Source organism: Sminthopsis crassicaudata, chromosome 2 (genome assembly GCF_048593235.1).
Source record: "Sminthopsis crassicaudata isolate SCR6 chromosome 2, ASM4859323v1, whole genome shotgun sequence".
Taxonomy (NCBI): Eukaryota; Metazoa; Chordata; class Mammalia; order Dasyuromorphia; family Dasyuridae; genus Sminthopsis; species Sminthopsis crassicaudata.
In genome coordinates this window covers 228667883-228690719 of record NC_133618.1, presented here as the reverse complement: position 1 = coordinate 228690719, position 22837 = coordinate 228667883, and the positions used below count along the sequence as shown (strand labels likewise).

General features: G+C 38.4%; 1 protein-coding gene across 4 annotated transcripts in view; it reads left to right on the top strand.

Moving 5' to 3' along the window:
• Positions 1–20799, top strand: part of OGDH (oxoglutarate dehydrogenase) — a 93373-nt gene extending 72574 nt beyond the window's left edge. For all 4 annotated transcript variants that reach the window (XM_074288446.1, XM_074288448.1, XM_074288447.1 and 1 more), the window contains 13 exons: positions 3017–3196; positions 5909–6061; positions 8119–8221; positions 9319–9447; positions 10027–10177; positions 10612–10739; positions 10892–11070; positions 11925–11996; positions 13807–13929; positions 15159–15231; positions 17504–17667; positions 18548–18702; positions 19194–20799. In XM_074288446.1, coding sequence (XP_074144547.1) covers positions 3017–3196; positions 5909–6061; positions 8119–8221; positions 9319–9447; positions 10027–10177; positions 10612–10739; positions 10892–11070; positions 11925–11996; positions 13807–13929; positions 15159–15231; positions 17504–17667; positions 18548–18702; positions 19194–19314 — 1731 coding nt within the window. In that variant the 3' untranslated portion in view covers positions 19315–20799. The remainder of the gene's footprint in view (positions 1–3016; positions 3197–5908; positions 6062–8118; positions 8222–9318; positions 9448–10026; positions 10178–10611; positions 10740–10891; positions 11071–11924; positions 11997–13806; positions 13930–15158; positions 15232–17503; positions 17668–18547; positions 18703–19193) is intronic.
• The last annotated feature ends 2038 nt before the right edge of the window (positions 20800–22837 follow it).

Below are 22837 nucleotides of genomic sequence, written 5' to 3'. Positions count from 1 at the left end.
GTCCATTAGTGCATATATCTTGGTCAGATACTACAAATGGACTCTACAGTGAAAGAAAAAAGTGCATTTGGGAAATGGCAAAGCATTTTCTTTGACACAAAGCTACTTCCTGCAACAAAAACTCATCCTTTTTATACCTCACCTGTGATACTATGTTGCTGTGTCATAAAAGACAATAGAGGGAAGCATGGTAGAGAGAAGGAGGCTACAAGCATATTGCCAACCATGACTTAGACACAAAAAATGTCATATAAGGTGTCATCGATGATTAGAAGAGAAAATGGAGTGATCGTTGGCCCATTAGAGATAACTTCACTGTTTTACTGGTTTTCAGATAATGTTAAAATCCTAGAAGAGTCACATGGAATATTAAATGGGTCCTCAGACTAGGGGAGAATCTGTTCAAGGATGTCAAGAAAGGCTTCATGGAAACAGTGGTATCTGAATTTTTCTTTAGAACAGGAACAGGATTTCCATAGATTGGAGGAATGGATGACACATAAGGAAGCTCATGAGCCATAACAAAATTAGGACAGGATGGAATATGGGTATAAAGAATATAAAATGGCTAGATTATTCCATCAGGAACTTTTCTTGTGGTTCAATTGTGGTGGCTGCAGTCCTCACTGTTATGAAAGGCTTTGGTGATTAAATCTACTGTCCATGAGAGAGCAGAAAGGCTCTACTCCTAACTGCCCAGTAATGTTACATTCTCACCTTCTGTTGTTATATAAGTGGACGTGGTGATACAAAGTAGTTGGACTATGCTCCTGGATCTATCTTCTGGTTGATTTGGTGATATCCGCATTCTCAACTAGAGTTGACTTTTCCTCTCATCAAAGAGTTTCTGATCCATTGTACAGATAATCTTTTTAAATTGTTTATATCCATGATAGCCCATCCTGGCCATTTTCAGAATGTAGCAAAATCATTGCTCTTTAAAGTGACTTGTGTCCTTGGGGAATGTCAGCCAAATAGGAGGTGCTTTGCTGTATCCAGGATTGGCCAGCCTCCTCAATTCATCTTCAGTAGGAGAATAAGGACACAGGCTACCTTTATATGTGTCACAAGTATCGTCATATCAAACATTTGTGGTTTTGTTATTATGGGAACTCCAACTAATGCAGATTGCAATCTTCTGCAAATTATAGTCATTAAGGAACAGTTCAAGGAATCAAATGGGAGGCCTGGAATCAGGAAGACCCATGTTCGAATTTGTCCACAAATATTTAATAGCTATGTGACCAAGGACAAGTCACTTACCCTGTTTGTTTCAGTTTCCTCAACTATAAAGTGATAGCAAGCACCTCCTCCTCTCAAGATTGTTGTGAAAAAAAAAAAATGAGATAATTATAAAGCACTTGGCACAGTACCTGGCACATAGTGGGCACTATATAAATGTTAGCTATTATCATTACTATTACTACTATTATTGTTATTATTCAAAATTTGCCTGAAGCTTAAGGAAAGGTAAAGGGACTTTTCCTTGGTTACACAGCTAGTAATTATGAGAGATAGTATTTGAACCCAGGTCTTTCTACTCTGCCTTACTACTGCCTCTCTGGTTTTTAATATTCATTGGCATTGTTCCCACAATGTTGAGCTCACTGAGCCATTTAAATATTCAACTCAACAGACATTTCACAGGATCTAGATTTAAAGCTTCAGGGAAACTCAGAGGTCATCTAGACCAATTCCTTCATTTTAGATGGGGAAACAGTCCCAGAGAGGTTAAATTACTTTCTCAGAGGTATACAGATAGTACTTGAAATTCTTCTACTATGTACTTAGTTCTAATCAATTACTGCCCAACTGTACAAACTATCTCTGTAGAAGGATAGTAAAAGAAAATTATTGAAAAACCAACTTTAGGTATTTTATAATTCTTAATCTTTTGTATGAAAATAAATAAATCCTGGATAAATTGTTCTATGGCCTTTGGATTCCAGTTGATTGTTTAAGAACTGGCAGGGAGTGGATGGACCTGCTTTGGTGAATGTGTTTCTATATCTAAAGAAAGAGTCAGAAAATAATTTGGGACTATTCCTCCTACTGGATATATCCCTTAAGAAATCTGTTCTCTCCCTTTACCTTTTCCTCCTTGTCTCTCTCTCTCTCTCTCTTTCTGTCTCTCTCTTTCTCCCCATTCCTCCTCCTGAATGTGGGTGTATGTCTATTGTTCCCAAGGATGCCGTTTTATAAAACCCTGTGCTTTATTTAGTTACATTGTGTCTATGGGTGAAAATTATCTGAGGTCTGTCTGTGTAAATAAGAATGAGGATCAAATGATGAGTGCAGGGCAATGTTAATAAACTGTCCTACCCTCCTTTGTCCTTCCTTCCCTCCCTTCTTCACACCTCCTCCTGGCATCTGAAGTAACAACTGTGGTAAGCCTGAGCTTATTTTTCTGCCACAGAAAGACATGCTCTACCTGATGACATTAGCTGATGTTGCAAAATTAAATATTTCAGAAACAAAATTCTAGAAGCAGTGTAAATAAATGATCATCTAGCCAAATAATGTTATAAGTTTATAGCAGGGTTTCCAGGCTTTACAGTGGGTTTTGGTTACAAGAGAATCACAATGTTAGTTTGAAATTATTTGTGTTGAGGTAATCCTTATAGTCCCAGTATCTATAGATAGTTTCTTACCTCTTAGATCTAATATATGTAGGTCTTCTTACCTCTTGGTAACCTCTGGATTAGATTGTGGTGGGGCTGGTGATGGTGGTGGGTGGTAGTGGTGGTGGTAATGGTAATAATGATAATGAAAAATTATGATGATAAAGAATGATACTGATGGAGCTATTCTATCTTAAATTATTGCCGGAGAGTCCTTGTTGACTCAGACCTGGACGTTGTCAAATTGGACAAAAAGAATTAAAGCCTGTCTTCCCAAAATTAAGTGAGCTATTGTAGAACAATTGTCAGAACAAACTCGTCTATGTGGCAAAATAGTGAGATGGTTTTACAATAGGGTTGAAAAGCCTAGTCGAACTTAATGATTTTCCTTGCAGATTGGCTTTACCACAGACCCTCGTATGGCCCGTTCTTCTCCATACCCTACTGATGTGGCCCGAGTGGTAAATGCACCAATTTTCCATGTGAATGCCGATGACCCTGAAGCAGTTATGTATGTGTGCAATGTGGCTGCCGAGTGGAGAAGCACTTTTCATAAGGATGTGGTTGTGGATTTGGTAAGTAACCACTGGGATTCAGTCATTGTTGTTGTGGATCTTTGTATCTCATTCTTAATTTGCCCGTCCTTGTTTTTGGTTTTTTGTTGGGGTTTAAGAGGAAGAAGGGAATCTTAGCTTATCTTGTCAACTCAGAATTTTCCCCCTTATTAAACACATACAAATAAACATCCAGTTCAAGTCTTTGTATTTCAAAGTTAGAAATGTCTTAAAGATCATCTGGTCCAACCCATACCTGAATAAGAATTCCTATTACTACATACTTAACAGAGGGTCATCTAGACTACCCTTGAAAATTCCTAATGAGGGGCCATCTCCCAAGGCATTCCTTCTCCTTTGACAGCTCAAATGGTTATTAGGATTTTCTTTTTCACCTTAAGTCTAAATCTGCCTTTATATAACATCTGCACTTTGCCTCCACTTCTGCATTTTGGACACAAGCAAAACTGTTCTATATGACAGCCTTTCAAATGTACTTAAATTGTCGTGTCTCAGCTTCCCTGTCCCAAACACCATTTCTCCAGCTTAAATATCTTCAAATTACCTCAACCATTCCATGATATTTCCAGGAATCAGTCATGCTCACAGACCAGTCATCCAGTTTACAGATTATTTTCTCCTCTTTTCTAGCACAGATAAGTTACAATATATGTTATTATTTCTGACTAATAGAAGCATTGAAGTGATGGAAAATAGTTTTTATTGATATTTTCTATTTTTTACATCACCATAGTATCCCAGATATCTTTTCCTTTATTCTCTCCCCCCAAAAAAAGCTGGTCCATATGAGGAAAAGAAAATCAAGTACAAAAACAATTGTAAAATATGGCATTTGTAGCTTCCCTGAAGGAAGGAATGGGTTAAAGAGTCTCACTTGATCTTTATATTTTGTTACATTTACTTTTGATTTTTTAGTATATCAACGTTTTTCCATTTACATTGTTGTCATTTGTATGTACTGTGTTTATTTCAGTTCATGTGTTCTCCATGCTTCTATATTTATCTCATACATCATTTCTTATATCACAATAATACTCTATTATGTTCGTGTACCACAGTTTGTTTAAACATTCCCCAATTGATGGTATCTACTTTGTTTCCAATTCTTAGCTGTATATGGGAACTTTTTTCTCACTTATTGTATAAGCCTATCAGTGGAGTTTCTGGTTCAGAGTATGAATATTCCAATTATCTTATTTGCATAATTCCAAACTTCTTCTCAAAATGATTATACTATTTCACAGCTCCACCAACTATGTATTAGCATTCCTCTCTTTCCACAACCCATTCAATATTATTATCATTTTTTTCTCTTCTCCTTTTTAAAAAGAGGCGTGCTTTTTAAAGCATTTTTAAAAATAGTTTTTTTCACTTTTCCAAATATATGCAAAGATAGTTTCCTACATTCATCTTTGCAAAATCTTGTGTTCAAAATTTTTCTCTCTCACTTCCTCCCATCTGCTTCCACAGACAGCGGGCAATCCAATATAGGTTAAACAAGTTCAGTTCTTCTAAATGTATTTCCATATTTATCATCCTGTGCAAGAAAAATAAAATCAAAAGGTGAAAGGGAAAAAACATCACAACAACAACAAAAAAGGTGAAAATACTATGCTTTGATCCCCATTTAATCTTCATAGTCCTCTCAGGATGTAGATGGCTCTCTTTATTATAAGTCTATTGGAATTGCCTTGAATCACCTCATTGTTGAATAGAGCCAAGTCCATCATAGTTGAGCATCACAGAATCTTATTGTTGCTGGGAACAATGTTCTCTTGGTTCTACTCACTTCACTTAGTATCAGTTCATGTAAGTCTTTCCAGGCTTTTCTTTTCTTTCTGTCTGTCTGTCTGTCTTTCTTTCTCTGAGGCAATTGGGTTAAGTGACTTGCCCAGGATCACACAGGAAGTATTAAGTTTCTGAGGCCAGATTTGAACTCAGGTCCTCCTGACTTCAGGGCTGGTGTTCTATCCACTGTGCCACTTAGCTGCCCCCCTTTTCCAGGCTTTTCTGAATTCAACTTGCTTGTCCCCTTAGTTCACAAAGCATCCTATATAATACTAAGACTAAAACTAGGATCTCCCAAATTCCATCCCAGTTTTTGTTGTTGGGGGTTTTTTTGTTTGTTTGTTTTTGGTTTTTTGGTTTTTTTGTTTGTTTGTTTGTTTGTTTTTTGGCTGAGACTTCTCTACCTCCCAAATATAACTAAGAATTTAGTTTTCTGTGAGTTAGATGCTCATCAATTGGGGAATGACTGAATAAGTTATGGTGTACTTTCATAAGTAATGGACTATTATTCTGTAAAAAAGAATCAACAGGATGATTTTAAAAAGACTTGGAAAGATTTACATGTACTGATGCTGAGTAAACCAAGCAAAAGCAGAATAAAACTGATACACAGCAACAGCAAGATTGCACGATGATCAGCTATGATAGACTTGGTTCTTCTTAGTGGTTCTGGGATCCAAGGCAGTCCCAATAAATTTTGGATGGAAAACTCCATCAAAATCCAAAGAGAGAGCTATGGAGAGTAAATATACATGCTATGTTCATATGATTATTATGCAAATATGTTATATGTTGTGTTGTTTAGTTTTTTAATGAATGTACATATATGACCTTCCCCCCCAAAAAAAGATGTTTTATATGCAATTGGGGGGAAAATTTTTTTTTTAATTTAGTTTTCTAATACATCTTTCCTTTGCTATATAGGTGTGTTACAGACGTAATGGTCACAACGAAATGGATGAGCCTATGTTCACTCAGCCCCTCATGTACAAACAAATCAGAAAACAGAAACCTGTGTTGCAGAAATATGCTGAGACCCTGGTGTCACAAGGAGTGGTAAATCAGCCTGAATATGAGGTACAGTTACTTGGGCTATCCTTTTTACTCCATCAAACAAACTCTGTCAAAGTTAGTCATCCAACTATATGCCTAAATCCTGGACAGGACCAAAAAAAAAAAAAAAAAAGATGGTGGTCGCCATAGCACTTGTCTTAAAAAATGAATCGCTGTTGGGATCCTGCCTAAGCACAGATGAAATTTGTGTTTCCTCCACTCAATGATTCCTTTTTGCCTAAAGGGGGAAGAAAAAAAAAAAAACCTTTTATTTTGGATTTTGTAGTCCTTTTCCATCTAACTGCAACTTGACTCTGATAATATTTTACTAGCCTCCAGCACTCCAAGCTTTGGCCAATCAGCCAATTTGATGCTCTGCATACGTGACATTCCCATTTGCATTCCTTTGCACAAGCTTCTCCTCCATGCCTCCTTCTCTAGACAACCTAGCTCTCTTCAAGGCTCAGATTAAGTGCTTCTTCCTACAAGAAGTTTTTCCAGGTTTCTCCCAATTGTTAGGGGATCCTTTTCCCCTACTTATCTCCTCCCTCAAAAACCTTTTAATTTTTATTCACATGGTATTTTCCCTTAGGTGAGCATAGAGACTGTTCATTTTTGTCTTCGTATTTTCACTGCCCTAATATGATGCTTGCCACATAGGCACTTATAAATGAATGCTGAATTTATTAAATAAATACATAAAAAGAAACAAGAACTCAAAGGAAAGAGACCATTTCACAAAAGAAGTGAGACTCAAACATTGTTTTGAAAGAGGGAGAGGGATGTGGTTTGGAGATAAGGTAAGGGGACAGCTATATATGCACAAAGAGAAGAGCCATTTGTGGGAGACAAATAAACAGGAAAGCAATTAGTTAATATTTCTATTCATTAGGAAGACAGTTATTTGAAGTTTTACTATAATCCCAGCAGAAAAGGAGAGTTGCTAAAGAATTCTTGGGCTGGGCAGGCAGTAATAGTGCAATTATTTTTACATGAAAATGAAATATTAAATAAGATTTTTTTAAAGGAATTTTGTGAAACAATTCTGGAAAGACAGATTATGGTAGTTTTTAAATGGCAAATCCAGCAACTTAGTAGACTGAATTTAAAAAAAAAAAAGACAAAAAGGACAGTCACTCCAAGTTTGGAAATCAGGGAGAAGGAGAGTAATGATACCATTAACAGATTTGAAGGAGGGAAAGACATGGGTAATGTTTGGGGGAAGGAAAACACTGAATTCAGTTTTTAAATATCTGCTCTATACCAAGCACTATGTGGCAGTTGCTAGAGACATTAAAAACAATAATGAAACAAACCCTGGACCTCTAATTCTACATGAAGGAAACAAATTCATATATAAATCCCAAAATGCAGAATGTGTGGATAAAGAACAAGAAACATAGGGTCAGAAAGTGTCAAATCAGCACTTAGTCCTTAAACTATGGGACATGATTTTTTTTAATCACTTGAAACTTAAGAACTTTATAAGGAAATATGTGGAAATCTTGGTAGTAATAGTAATAATGCCAGGCCTGGAGTCAGGAACTTTTCCTGGAGTTCAGATCAGATCCAGTCTCAGAACTGTTATTCATCTTTTAATCTTTCTTTCATCTGTTTCTTTCTTTCTTCATCTGTTAATTGAGCTGGAGAAGAAAATAACAAATTCTAGTATCTTTGCCAAGAAAACCCCAAGGAATTAGGCACTAGTGAAAACAACTCAACAACAACACATAGAATATATTTGGGGGGAGGCAGAACTGGGGGGATGGCAAAGATTTCTGAGAGGTCAGAACTGAACCTTTCAGGAATATTGAAAAAAAAATAGACAAGGTAGCCAGAAAACAAGTTCTAAATTCTAGTAGGGAGCCATGTTCACTTGAGGGACAAAGAAGGCCTAGTGTTACCTTGACTCCAGGAAGCCTGAGAACTAGCACAGGTTGAATTTCTTGGCTTACTAAGAAGCTTTAGAACACAAGTGTAAGTTGTCCTCCCTTGAAATATGAGAGAGAGCAACCTCTGGAGTCTGGTGTACTCACTGTGTTTGGTCTTATACCTGATGTGCTGTGTCAACTACTTTCTAGGAGGAGATTTCCAAGTATGATAAGATATGTGAGGAGGCCTTTGCCAGATCTAAAGATGAGAAGATCCTACACATCAAGCATTGGCTTGACTCACCCTGGCCTGGTGAGTAACAGGTCACTTGTTAAAACTTTTTTGTTCTAAGACCATAGTGAAAGGACAAGGAGAGAACAAATTGGTGTTTCTTAGAATGCATGTGGAAGGTGGAAGTCATAATATAATAAGTAAATAAGAAGAAAATTTTAACTGCCCTAGTAGAAAAAATGAATTCAAGATGATTGAATAAGGACCATATGACTTTTTTCAAAGATTAATCACATTATAATGAATATCCAATTAATGGTAGAGTAGAAGAAATTATATTTCAAAGGATCTATGACCTTATTCATGAGAATATTCCCTCCAATAGTGCTGACTGTATCCATTTTTTCTTTTCCTTTGCAAATTTTCCCCATGTTTTCCCATAAACATGCCATGGCGTATCTTTGTTTTAGTTATCGCTTGCTTTCCTCTCAACTTTCTGGTCATTGCATCCTTTATTCCATTTGTCTTATGATGCTCTTCATTGAGGAGATGTTCCAGCCTACTCATGCTTCCCATGTACTCTTCCATTGCCCGTTAGGTTTCTCTCAACCTCCATTCTTTGGAGACTGGTATTCTGTGATTCATAGTCATACAGAATCACCAATATAGGGGAAAAGACACTAATCCTTCCTGCAGAAGAACTCAGTTCAAATCTTGGCCTCTGAAATCAGAGATCTTGGGTTCAAATCCTGCCTGTAGTGCTTTAAATATCTCTGTGACACTGAGCAAGTCACATATATTCTCTCTGGGACTTGATTTCCTCGTCACTAAAACAACAGGGTTGGACTTGGCCTTTGAGGTCCCTTTCAGCTCTAGATAAGTGATCCTATGACAAAGAGTTTCTAGTCTCTGCTTTTCAGGATTTTGTATTTTAATAGACATTAACCTAAACTATAAATCTAGGTAGAAGGTTGTAAGTACAAAAGTTGCCACTCCAAAATTTGAAAGTTTTAGTGAATTTTGAGACCTTTTAATTCTGAATCTCCTTCCATAAAGTTCCACATTTTCTTATTCAGTTCAGGGAAGAACAAAATAATCTTTGGTCTTCAGTGTTCCATCATAGCCAATAAAAGTAGACCTGGTGATAATCCATTTCTGGCTTAACTTTTTTCTTCTAGGTTTTTTTACTCTAGATGGACAGCCCAGGAGTATGTCTTGTCCTTCAACTGGTCTAACTGAAGAGGTTCTGACACACATAGGAAATGTAGCCAGCTCTGTTCCTGTTGAGAATTTTACCATTCATGGGGGTAACTAATAACTTTACTGATTGTAGAATAAAACAGTAATCCTGTTCCAAAAAGATCATGTTGGGAAATGTTTTCCACCTCTAGAGAGAATATGGAAAGCAAAATGAAGCATACTTTTTAAATTTTTCTTAGGCTTTCTACATATTTTCTTTTGCATATATTTTGCATGACTCCACTTGTATAATAGATGTTCATATTGCTTGCCTTTTCAAGAGATGGGAAAGATGGGAATTTTAAACTCATTATTTTTATGAATGTTAAAATGTTTTGACATGCAAAAATAATAAGTTATTGGATATTTTTAGTTCTGAATAGTGATTGGGGTTTTTTTTTTTAAAAATTGATGAGATTCTAACTGTCCGAGTAGATACATAACATATGTAAGTATTGAGAATAGTCATATCACTATAATTTTAAACCCCATTCTCTAATGAAACAGTCTTACTGTTTTCTAAGCCAAAACTAGAGAGGGACATCTCTTCCCTGCTTGTTAATATAACACAATTGAAAGCCAGCTTGCATAGAAACTATTACTGAATGTTTGGTGAAGCCTGGAATTAACCTTGAATGTCTCTGTAGGCTTGAGACGGATTCTAAAAACCCGTGGAGAAATGGTAAAGAATCGAACAGTGGACTGGGCCCTTGCTGAGTACATGGCCTTCGGCTCACTCCTGAAAGATGGAATCCACATTCGGCTCAGTGGCCAGGATGTTGAACGGGGAACCTTCAGGTAAAGCCTAGCGTTTTGGGCAGGGGAATTAGAGTCAGAGCTCTAATAAGCACATCCTTACTGCCATCTTAGTCAGTAGGGCCTTGGCTTGAAAAGAGAAATCACAGAAGCAGCTAAGGTGTGTAATGATGGAGCACTAGCCCTGGTTTTAGGAGAACTAAGTTCAAATGTGGTCTCAGACGTTTACTTTGTGAACCTGGGCAAGTCACTTAACCCTAATTGTCTCCAAAACATAGAAAAGAAAGGAAAAGAGCAGTCACACTGATTCTTTGAGCAACTTTGGTTAAAAACTATGTTCTTTTATGTTTGTACAGATTTTTGGGAACTCTTCCTCAATCATGGTTTCTTACTGTGTAGCTTGTGAAGCTACAGTGCAGAGTCATTTGAGGGGGGGAGAGGGGAAGTTGATATTAATAACCATTCTTCTTTTTCAGCCATCGTCACCATGTGCTACATGACCAGAATGTAGACAAGAAAATCTGCATTCCCATGAACCATCTTTGGCCCAACCAGGCTCCATATACAGTCTGCAACAGTTCTCTGTCTGAATATGGAGTCTTAGGTCAGTGTCCTTGAGCACACACTTTGTCTGGAGACTCATAATCTACTATATCTGTGTTGAATAAATGTGTCCTTAAGCACACATCTTTGTTCTTCCTCACTTCCCGGAGTAATCTGTCCTTTCTGATTTTATCCTTCCTTTGTACTACATAGGCTTTGAGCTGGGCTTTGCTATGGCAAGTCCTAATGCCCTTGTCCTTTGGGAGGCTCAGTTTGGTGACTTCCACAACACTGCTCAGTGCATCATTGACCAGTTCATTTGCCCAGGACAGGCCAAGTGGGTTCGACAGAATGGCATTGTGTTGCTACTACCCCATGGCATGGAAGGAATGGTGAGCATTTCTCTCTCCACTGGTCCACCCTGGTACCTACTCCTACCTAAGCCCATTGCTTAGATAGTCTATTCTCTAGACCTCACCTTTTACATATGACCATCATATTTAGCTTCTGATCTCTCTATTCCAGATATTCCTGTATACATTAGTCAGTTCTTGTCTCCTGTAACAGTTATAACAAAAAAGATGTGCCTGCTACTTTTCATTCTCTCCATGCAGATATAAATGGGAAATGGTGAGAGGAAGGTGAGCCCATTTCTCTACCTTATCCTAAATCTCCCCTTTTCCTTTTCACACTCCCCCTTCCTGAAGCAAAACAGGAAGCTTGGCTTTGTCATGTATTCATGGCATGGCATATAGATGTGCATGTGTCATCACTTTCTGATTTTGAGTCATTGTGGAAAATCAGTCTCCTTTGACGGTACATAATCTGACACTCATACCTCTTAGCATTCTCATTCTTAACCCCAACTTTCAAAGGCCCAGTCTGCCCCAGGTGCTAGGAGCATCCAGTGCTGCAGTTTGTACTACTGCTCACTATCTTTAATCTCTGGTTTTGGACCAGATGAAAGCCTAGTTGAATGATCCTGAGGCCATATAAAATGAGGGCCTTCATTAAGGGGGAAAAGAGTCAAAAAGCCCCAGGTACAGACAGCAGTTTCAGATAAGACTGCCTAATGAGGCATGTCCTATTTGTGAGTATGAGAAGGGATAAAGTGTCAAGAGGTCAGCAAAGGGAGGAGAAACTCAGCTGTGCTCAAAACACAATTTGGCATTTGTCAAATCCGTGACAAGCATTGTAGATTTTTAGCATAGGAGTGACCTCAAACTTATTTCTCACTTGCTTCTAGGGTCCAGAACATTCATCAGCTAGACCAGAGAGGTTTCTGCAGATGTGCAATGATGATCCTGATGTCTTCCCTGTAAGTTAAGTTGCCTCTGAACTGGTTAGGACTCTCTGAGTTAGGTAACTCAGTTTGGTGCAGACAGTCCATGTTGTATAAGGGAAGGGAGTTGGAGGGAGAGAACTCCTCCTCAAACCTTAAGCTCTTTTTAAATTCTCACTTAGATTCCTGTGGTCATCTGCCTGTTTTTGGCAATTTCCATCTTGGTAATCACTTGTGGGGTCTTGTCTCCTCTTTTCATTTAGAAATGAGACTGGATGACGTGACTGTGCCTTGTTTTCCTAATTAGTATAAGTGGGTAGATAGGTGTGGCCACTTTGCCTGCTGGTTTTCCCCTAAATGAGAGACCTCAGCAGAGTACAAAGGAAATAGAAATGTGAGGGCTACTTCCTGTAACTTCCTGCTCTTGCCAATGGAACCTGAATTTGAAAGTTGTAGATTATATTTATCACTCCATGACAATTCCCTCCAATTATCTTTTTAAATAACTTGTTTCAGGGTGATAATAAAGAAACTGAGCACTAGAGTCCCCTCTTTCTACACAAGAGGATTTTGCACGTTCTGTGACTTGCCCAGAGTTACATGAATAAGAAGTGTTAAAGCTGGGTTTTTCACTTAAAAACTGTGGCTCTAAATCAGCTGTCTTTCCAGTGAATAACCTAAGTATGCTGGCTGTATCCCAGAGATTCAAGGTACTTTATTCTGAGAAGGAAATAAATCAAGAGGTATTTACTAAGTACTAACTGTGTTGCTAGGTGGCATAGTGCACAGAGTGCCAGGCCTGAAGTCAGGAAGACTCCTCTTGTTGAGCTCAAATTCAGCCTCAGACATTCACTGAAGTGACCCTGCCATTTCATGCCATTTGCCTCAGTTTCCTCATAGAGAAGGAAATAGCAAACTACTCTAGTATCTTTGCCAAAACAAAAGTCACAAATGAAGTCACAAAGTTAAATAATAACAAACTGTTAATTAGTAGTTACTATTCTATGTTCTTACTATATATCATTTTATCACAGAAAGAAAAATACTCTTGATAAATGTGGAAATGTTTAGAAGAATTGCACATGTTTAACCTATATTGGATAACTTGCTGTCTAAGGGAAGGGGAAGGTGGAGAAAAAGGTAGAAAAGTTTGGAAAACAATGTTTTACAAGGTTAAATGTTGAAAACTATCTTTGAATGAATTTTGAATAATAAAAAGCTATTACTTTAAAAAAGCTTATCAAGGCAAATCTTTAAATAATAAAATGTATAGTTACTGCAGAAACAATGAATCACTACACAGTGAGAATAAACCAGAAACTCACCACAATGGAATCAATAAATATTTTTGAAATACCAAAAAAGAATACTCCTGCCCTCAGAGAGTTTATAATCCATTTTGAACAAGATGTATAAATGTAAAACCACCAAAGAATAATTCTAGACATCATATGATCAAGAGCAAAGTTGCACAAATAGCCCTAATTAAAAAGTGATAATATTTGGCTTTCCTCATTCTGAACTGGAGAGCACTGAAGTGTATCAGCTCAAAGCAGAATTTCAGAATAGGACTCAAAAATTAGAGACCCAAAGTATCTAATGATTGGACCTAGAACTTGAATCTAGAGAATTCTCTGGACTGGCTAACTCAAAGCTCTCCATTATTATATTTCTGGCTATAAGATGAGGGAATTGTTTAGCATTATCTCTGAAGGCCCTTGAATAGCCATATTTCTGGTTTGTAATCTTCCCACCCCAAAGACCCATTGAATACAGTAGGTCTACAAATGGGATGGTTTAGTGATTCATTGGACCCTGACAGTTCACTGTATTCTCTTTGCTATAGAAACTTGATGACTTTGATGTGCGTCAACTCTATGATTGCAACTGGATTGTTGTTAATTGTTCCACTCCTGCCAACTTCTTCCATGTCCTCCGACGACAGATCCTGCTGCCCTTCCGGAAGCCGGTCAGTTACAGAGCCTACTGTGCCCAAAAGAAGACTCTGATTCAAGAGCTAAACCTAAATTGATTACCCTCTTACATTCCAAGAGTTCTGCATGGATGGTGCTGACCTCATGGAATTTCTGAGAGTAAAAGCATCCCTTATAGGAAATTAGGCAAAGGTGGGGTCTGATCCACCAGATATTTTTTCCTTCACCTATTCTGCAAAAACTTTTTCTCCAAGACAGTCTACCCTGGGATGATACTGTTTCAGTCTTTATGATTTCATCATTGTGAGTGTAACTTCCACTGATAACATTGAAATCCATTCATGCTTTTAGTAAATGGTTTCCTTCATGGCCCCAAAAAACCTAGTGACTAACGTTGGGGTTGGGATGATGGGCATCTGAATTTGTCTAGGATGGTCCTCTGATGTTACATATACAAACCAATTGTTACTAGGCCCATACTCAAAGCTTTCCATTTTGGTAGAACTTGCCAAAGCTTGTACTTTAATGGGATAGCCTTGTACAACTCAATTCTGCCTCAACTCTCACTGCAGTTCAGCACATTAGCTTCCCATCCACAGTGAATGCAACAATTCATTTGAATCAGTTGAATTTTTGAGGTGGAGACAAGATACAGGAATGACATATGAGCCTCTACCATATAGCCTGTTTGCATCAGGCTTTTTTTCCCTTCAGCCAAATTTCTTTAAAATAGAGGAATCATTCTAAGGGATTCTGTTCCCCCAATCTTGATGAATAGGGGTGCTGTTGAGCGGTCCACTTTCTCATTGGGCATTTAGTTACTAGTTATGTCTGAGTGCAAGCAACCAGGTCCTTGCTGACTTGATTTGAGGAAGGATCCTGTTTAAGGGACATAGAATGGTGCCATTGAGAAACCAGTATAGTGTAAGCCAGAAGCAGCTGCTTACAACTGTGATGTAGAAGTCGGCAACTACTTTTATTAGGTCAGTTAAGGGGATTCAAAAAGTGTACTTCATCGAAGTTGGGATTTACATCTCCCTCAATCTGTGCCTAGTAACTTAATATAGTGTGGGTGATAGAAAGAAGAGGTAGAATTGCATTTTCTTTCTTCTCTTTTCTCTGTGGAGAACCTCTTGTAAAGAGTTGCAGTGATTTGCAATGTACAGGATCCTGTTAGTGAACAAGAGCCTAATTGCTTTACCAAGCTCCCTCCTGGAGCACTCTGATTCCAGCCTGTCGTGAGTCTTTTCCCAATGTATTTCAGTTGATCGTCTTCACTCCAAAGTCACTGCTGCGTCACCCTGAAGCCAGGTCCAACTTTGATGACATGCTTCCAGGTAAGAGCATTAGAAAAAGCGGTTCCATGGCCTTGTCCTAGAAGGGTTTATTGCTCTTTCTTTTTCCTAACTCCAGGGAAGGTTAGCTTGAAGCTGTACTGCAGGGCTCTTGGTAAAGGCAGATTCTCTGACACTGGGGGAGGCCCAGATACTTCCTTGGTGACTAAGCCTAGAGAGAACACTTGCCCTTGTTTCCTGTTTGTTAAATGGTCATTTGTTTGGTAGAGTTCTTACAGAATGAAACAATATGGTGGCTAAGCCATTGTCCTTGATTTTTGAGAGAACATGGAAAACATGCCACAGAACTGAAGAAGGGCAGGCGTTCATTTCCCCCACACACCCCCCCCCCAACAAACAAAAAAAAAAAAGGAAAAGAATAGAGTCTGCAAAGGTGCTAAGATAGCAAGCATAACTTAATTCCTCACAAAATTCTAGAATGGTTAAAGAAACTGGGAGTTTCAAGCTTGGAGAAGACTTTGGGGGGTAGGGAGGAATACGAGAACCACCTTGTAGTGTTGGAAAGACTGTCAGTCCCAGAGGATGTTGGTCCTGTTATTTAATTCTTGGGGTCAGTTAGGAATACCAGATGAAGGCTGCAGAAAGGCAGGCTTGGGCCTGATGTAAAGAAAGCTTCCTAGACTTACCCAAGTAGTGGGTTCATAGAAAGGGCAATGGCCAGGAGTCTTCTATCATCTAATTGTGTGACCTTAGACACACTCTGAGGACTTTAGTTTCCTTATCTATAAAAGGAGATAAGACTAGATGATCTCTAAGGTTCATTCTAGCATAGGGATAGATTATTGAGAAACAGTGTTTCTGGCTATTTGGGTTAAGAGAAGAATGAACAGTTAATCTCAGGAGAGAGAATAATAACAATGGTGAGGGAGGTATTATTAATTCAAGGGTCTTAAATGCATCTGAGTGATAGGCCTGTTTGTTCTGAAGTTTCTGAAGAGTTTCAGATACCCAGGCATTTGGTAAGGGTTTGCAATTACTTGTGGCCCCTGAGTTCTGATGTCCCAGTCTCAGTTTTTGCCATGGGCTTTACCATTTTTTTTTGCAATTTTGTTAACAATTTGTAAATGCCACTGGTCTCTCTTTTACCCTTGTTCATGAGTGGATATTGTGGAATAGAGTTGTCAGAGTAGAGATTTCCAATCCTGAGAATCAGCATGAGGATCTATAGAAACCTTTCTCTTGTGTTAAAATGGAGAACCAGCACTGGAAGATATCTTAGCTTTATTTGCAAGTGGATGGGAATCTCCATTCTTCTACTCTCAACCCACTTCTCCCTCCTAAAGGGTACATAGCCCCCTGCAACAGCCTGCCAAATCTACCCAAGGATTTCCCTCAAGCTTTTCTATTTCAGGAAGAATTCTGTGCTTTTACTTCAAATTTTCTTCAAATCATGGAAATCTTAGACAAATTATATTTTTTTTTCTGGTTGATTTGTAAGATCACAGGTGTCAAATACAACCCTGGACTGGATTAAAATGTCACTGAGAAATGTTTAACAAGATAAAAATACATTAGAACATAGACAGCATTATATTTTAAAATTAAGTTAATGTGCAGCCTTCAGGAATCTTTTTATACAGATTAGTTGGCCTTATTTCTATTTGAGTTTGGCACTACTATTTTAAATGTCTTGTTCCTTACACAAAATATATTGGGATAATAGATATTCAAGAGCTTGCTTTTTTGTTGTAGTTATATTTAAAATTATACATGTAAAATCACAGTGAACATAGATCAAGCTCAATATAAATGTGTTTATCCAAATCCAGGATATTAAAACTAGGCAGGACCTCTTGAAGCTGAAAAGTTTAGGAAAAATAAAAGGAAACATAAGAATATTAGAACTTATATAATCCATTACCGTGAACAGATGAAAAAAATCATTCAAGGAAGGTATTTAGTTAATGCATGGATGATAGAATCATCATAGGGAATTTTCTGATTAGTAATTTAAAGAAGATTAGAAAATGTCAGTGTTTCTGGAGTCATGTTTGGTTCCTCTAGGGGCAGTTAAGTGGTACAGTGGATAGAGCACCAGCCCTGAAGTTAGGATGACATGAGTTCAAATCTGGTCTCAGACCCTTAACACTTCCTAGCTGTGTGACCCTGGATAAGTCACTTAACTCCCAAATGTCTCAGCAAAAAAACAGAAGAAAAAAAGGCTTATGTCATGCTCTTGTACATGTTATAAGACTGTATATAAGACTGACTAAATTTCTAGAGATAACACTGTCCATTGTGGGCTCTGTTCCAGGCAGCAATTTCCAGCGTATTATCCCAGACAATGGTCCTGCTTCCCAGAACCCAGAGAAAACCAAGAGACTTCTCTTCTGTACTGGCAAGGTGTATTATGACCTTACTCGAGAGCGACAAGCCAGAAACATGGAGGCAGATGTGGCTATCACCAGGATTGAGCAGGTAGGAAGAAGGATGAACTACAATTTGTAAATGTTGGCATATGCTGTAATAACAAGAACGTCTCCCATGTCTGTTGTTCTTCCAAAGAAGTAATCCTTCTGCATATCCATCTCTAATACTGTATAAGTTAGCTCCTGCCCTCAGTAGGCTTTTTTTCTTTATATCTCTAGCAACTAGCCCAGTACCTGACACGTGGTGGGCCCCTTAAAAAATTGTTGCTTAATTGAATTATCTGATTTCCACCCTCTTCCTTACCTGTTACTAGCTGTTAATACTATCTCCTTTTTAATCACTAATATATTTATTGCTTCCTATGGTAGAATAGAAACTTTAATTAAAGACAAAAACTTTTTTTTAAATCTTTGTGTCTTCATCTTCTAGGATAGAACCTTGCATACACATAGTAGGTGCCTAATAAATGTTTGTTGAAGCAAATTACGACCTTAGAGAGGCTTCCCTAACTGATTCTTGCTATACACTCCATCACCAACTCATAAACACAATTATATTGACTATTTACATTTATATTTCTCTGTAGGCATGGTACTTTATTTGAGGGCAGCCTTTCTTTCTTTCTTTTTTTTTTTTCTCTTCATATTCCTTATGCACATGTGTGCTTTTAGGACGTAGTGGCCATTTAATAGAAATACCCTAGAATGAGTTGTGGCTACCAAAGGCAGACAGTGAGATTAGTAGTTGCCTCTTAAAATAAGAATGTCTTTTCATGAGAATGGAGACTCTGAGGGCTAACCTCTACTCTTTACCATTAGAACTTCATCTTTTTGAGTGTTTAGAAGCAAGAACAGGGCTAGTTGGGTTATCCCCGTCTCCTCTCTCAGAATGTGCTGTGTTTGAAGCTGTGATGTTGTTTTCTTCCCAGCTCTCCCCGTTCCCCTTCGACCTCCTGCAGAAGGAAGTGCTAAAGTACCCTAATGCAGAGCTGGCCTGGTGCCAGGAAGAGCATAAAAATCAGGGTTACTATGACTACGTGAAGCCAAGACTTCGCACGACCATAGACCGAGCCAAGCCTGTCTGGTAATTATTCCTACTGCCCTGCCTGGGCTACATTCCATCCTTTGCGGGTGCCCTCCAGAAGCTCCATATGGCTCATATCCAGAAGGCACTCCAGTCCAGTATTATTCAGTATCCTAAAGGGGATTCTCACCATCCTCCTTTTTAGTGCTGTTGGGTGAATATCAGAAAATCCTAGGTAGGTAACCTAATGGAAAGTAATAGACTTAGAGTTAGACCCTCATTAATTGTATGATTCTTGGCAAGTCACTTAACCTCTCTCATCCTCAATTTCTAATTCTGTAAAATTGGGGGGGGGGTTAAGAATAGTACCTGTCCATAGGGATGTTTTGAGGATCAAATGAAAAATCTATGAATAGAGCTTTGCAAACTCTTAAGAGCTACATCAACATTAGCTGCTCTTCTCATTGTTATTTTTGATGACAATGAACCTTATGCTCCTGTTGAAGGAAAAAGATGGGATTCACTGACACTGACTTTTCTTTCCATCTCAGGTATGCTGGGCGTGACCCCGCTGCTGCCCCAGCCACAGGCAACAAGAAGACACACCTGACAGAGCTGCAGCGTCTCCTGGATACTGCTTTCAATCTGGACTCTTTCAAAGGCTTATTCTAGACCTTGGCCTCAGCTACTTGGACCCTACCTTCTGTGTGTCTGTATATCCATATCTGCCACTCACTTCTTCTCTTAACTCCAGAGTATATCAACTAAAGTGTGGCGCCCAGCTTCTGCCCCAAATCTCTGCTTCCTCCTTTTGTCCTGCATATTCCTATCTATGCTCCTCCTATCCCCCCCAAAGCTGTTCTCTTAGAAATTGAAGTTATCATTTCTTTATCAAATAGTCTTCCTCTTTCATCACCACCAAATGTTCAACAGTTCCTAATTTTATGACTGTCTTGGCTTTTTGTGAAGGTAATAGCTTTGTGGAATAGTACCTTCTGAAGAATCAACAGTGAGGAAGGGGCTACTGCTGTCATCACCCTTCTAAGGACCTTTAACCTTACTAGGCAAAAAGCTTTTGTGTGGTGATGTCAGATATTTTCATTCCCTGACCTGGTAAAATTCCATCCCCACAGTGCAAAGGAGGAACTTTGGGTTCTCCTTATGCTGAAAATAATCCCTGGCAAAAGAAGAGGTCTCTTTCCTTCAGGTTTGGGACTTTTCTATAGCTAAACCCAGAAAGATAATCCAAAAGGAAAGAAATTGTCTTTCCAAGAGCTGGATTTTGCTGTATTCTTCTAATTGAGACCCAGATGATGCCTAGGCATAGAAGGGAGATGGGACTCCTTTAGTTATCAAGCTTAAAAGGAAAGATGATAAATCCGGGTTGAGTCAGTCCCAGAATCCAGAGCAGGTGGTCCATTAATTTCCTTCCTCTGGTATATAGTTGTCCCTCATTTATTTTCCTCTGTGCAATCCCTCCTGAGCTTATTGCATGTGGTCTGCATGTCCCAATCTTTCATACTTTAGTGACCACAAATAGCTTCAGCCTTTGCTACTTCTGCCCTTTTTTCAGCATTGACTATTTTTCATGTCACAGAATTGGCAAAACGGTGTCCCTTTCTGGCACCTTAGTCTTTCATACTGCTGCCTTTGTTGCATATATGTACAGCTTTGCTTTAGGGATGGAATCTGGAGCATAGAACCACAGGTTATGTACATCATGTGAATAATGACTTTTCTATTGAAGTTAGCCTTAGTCTCTGGCCAGAAAGTTTTCCCTTCTCTTCTCAGCAGCCCATTGGGTATGTGTTGCTCTGATCCCTAATGTGGTATATGAACCTAGTCATGGCCTTTTTGCTTGTTTTCTTACTACTTTCCTTTCCCAATGCCTCTTTTTTCCTTCCCTCCTTCTTCCTCCTTTAATTTAAAAAAGGGGGAAGAGGGTGAGATAGAGACTTTCTGATGCATCTTTTCCTGTGCCAAAGCAAAAGGTAGCAGGAGGTAGGAGCTGAGGGGTAGGGAGCAGGGGCAGAAATTGATGACTGCTCCTCATCATCAATTTGATTCTTCACAGTGACAGATCTTATTTATTTTGGTTAAATAACAACAGCTTTTCATTGTATTTGGCTTCACCAATAAAATAAAAATTTATCCTGAGGCCTGTCTAGATCTTCCATTTAAATGCCAAGGAAAGGAAAGCCTTGTTCTGAATTTTGTTAACTTGACCTAAGTCATTGTGTTCCCATTTATTATGGGAAGATGTAACAGAGCTCTGGGAAAGTTACACTCAAAGAATCTTTCTTGGTGCTAATTTAAAATAGAGAATGAGGTATTCTTTCATGTCTTTCTTTCCAGAGCCATCATTCCTAAGTACATACATACATGTTCCTTTCATACTGTGGAAAAAAAAATTTTCCAGTGAGATAAATATGATTCTCATTTCCTTTTCTTTATTGGAATTCAGAGATGGTACAGTGCTCATTTGGATAACATTACATGCAACCATACACCAAAGAACAATGTGTTATCTCTTAAGGACTTTTAATTTTTCTTTTTCATAATTTCCCCCATACTTCCCATATCAAGTTTCACTTTTACTCCATGTAACTCCAACACATTGGGAGCCTGATACTGTTGTTCTAGAATTGGGGTTCTTAACCTTGTTTGTATCCTGGACCCCTTTGGCAGTCTTTTGAAACCTATAAATCCCTCAGTATAATATTTTTTCTTTACAAATAACCAAAGAAAATGCCACATTTTAGTTCCAGGTTAGTGCAAATAAAGATGCATTTTTTTTCCCCCTCCAAGTTCACAAACCTCTTATTCAAGGTTAAGAATCCCTTCTTTAGAAGGACCTTGCCATTAAAAAACTTTTAGCTGGACAGTATGCTTTGCAGGTGTGTCTCCCTCCCCCTCCCCTTTTATAGAATCATAGATTTAGGGCTGACAGAAACATTGGGATAGATACCCAAAAGGTAAGAATCCAACTCCCTCATTCAGAAGGTAATTAAGGTAAGTAGATAAGTGATAGAACCAGAATGACATGATTCAAGGCCCTCTGACTCCCTATCCAGAGAGGCCTTATGTATTTTTTATATATATTACCTGTGTTTTTCACATATCCTAGTACACTCACCCACCATCTTGCTGCTCTTCATAATGATTATAGGTTTAGATCTGGTAGAGGCAAGATAGTTTGCCTTGCCAAGACTTTAATTGCATTCTAAAGTCCAAAGAGCTATCAAGACTACATTAATGGGACTAGACGTTGTAGTTGGCAGTTCCTAGAAACCTAGAAAGTAGTATCTGAAGCTCACCTATGATAAGCATGCATGGAAAAAGGAAAGGAGGTAGACAGAGATAAGATTGGCCATTATTTCTGACCCGAAAGTGGATTCTTCACTCCCGTGTTCTGTCGATCTTTCCCCATTCGCTAACATTTCTCATCCCTTTTTCCTACAAACTCCCCATCAAGTTCTTTTAAAATTGTCTTAGTTGTTGAATTTAATTCAACTCAACCGTTATAATTTTTACAATGCACCTACTATGTGTCAAGCACTGTCCAGTCATTGGGAATTTAAAAAGAAATGATCTCTGCTTTTAAAAAGTTTACATCCTTTAGGGAAATCAGGCACAGATAAATACAAAATACTCTAACTGCAATATATGATGGAAGCAATTGTCAACAACTGCTTATGTTGTAATAGCTAAGACCATTGCCCTTATAATTGGAGCCCTGAAACAAGCTATATGGCATTTAGGCTTACAGAATGAAGGCTTACAGAACAGCATGGTTGGAACATGGGGATAGCTGAAGCTGACCATTGTTGTCTCTTGGCTGTAAAATGGTATGGAAAGCTACCTTATCCCCATCTTATTTTGATGTGGCTTAGTGAATTTATAGTTGATTTTTTTTCAAGAAATGGAACATAATTGCAGAAGAAAATTTTAAAACTGATACCCATTTAATTTTGGGCCCCCCAAAAAAATGGCTCTCAGGGCAGTTAGATGGCAAAGTGGATAGAGCACTAGCACTGAAGTCAGGAGAACCTGAGTTCAAATCTGACCTCAGACACTTAACACTTCCTAGCTATGTGACCCTGGGCAAGTCATTTAACCCCAATTGCCTCAGCAAAAAAAATATATACGCTCCCCCTAAAGAAATTGGGGGATATCACTGCTGCTGTAGCCTTGT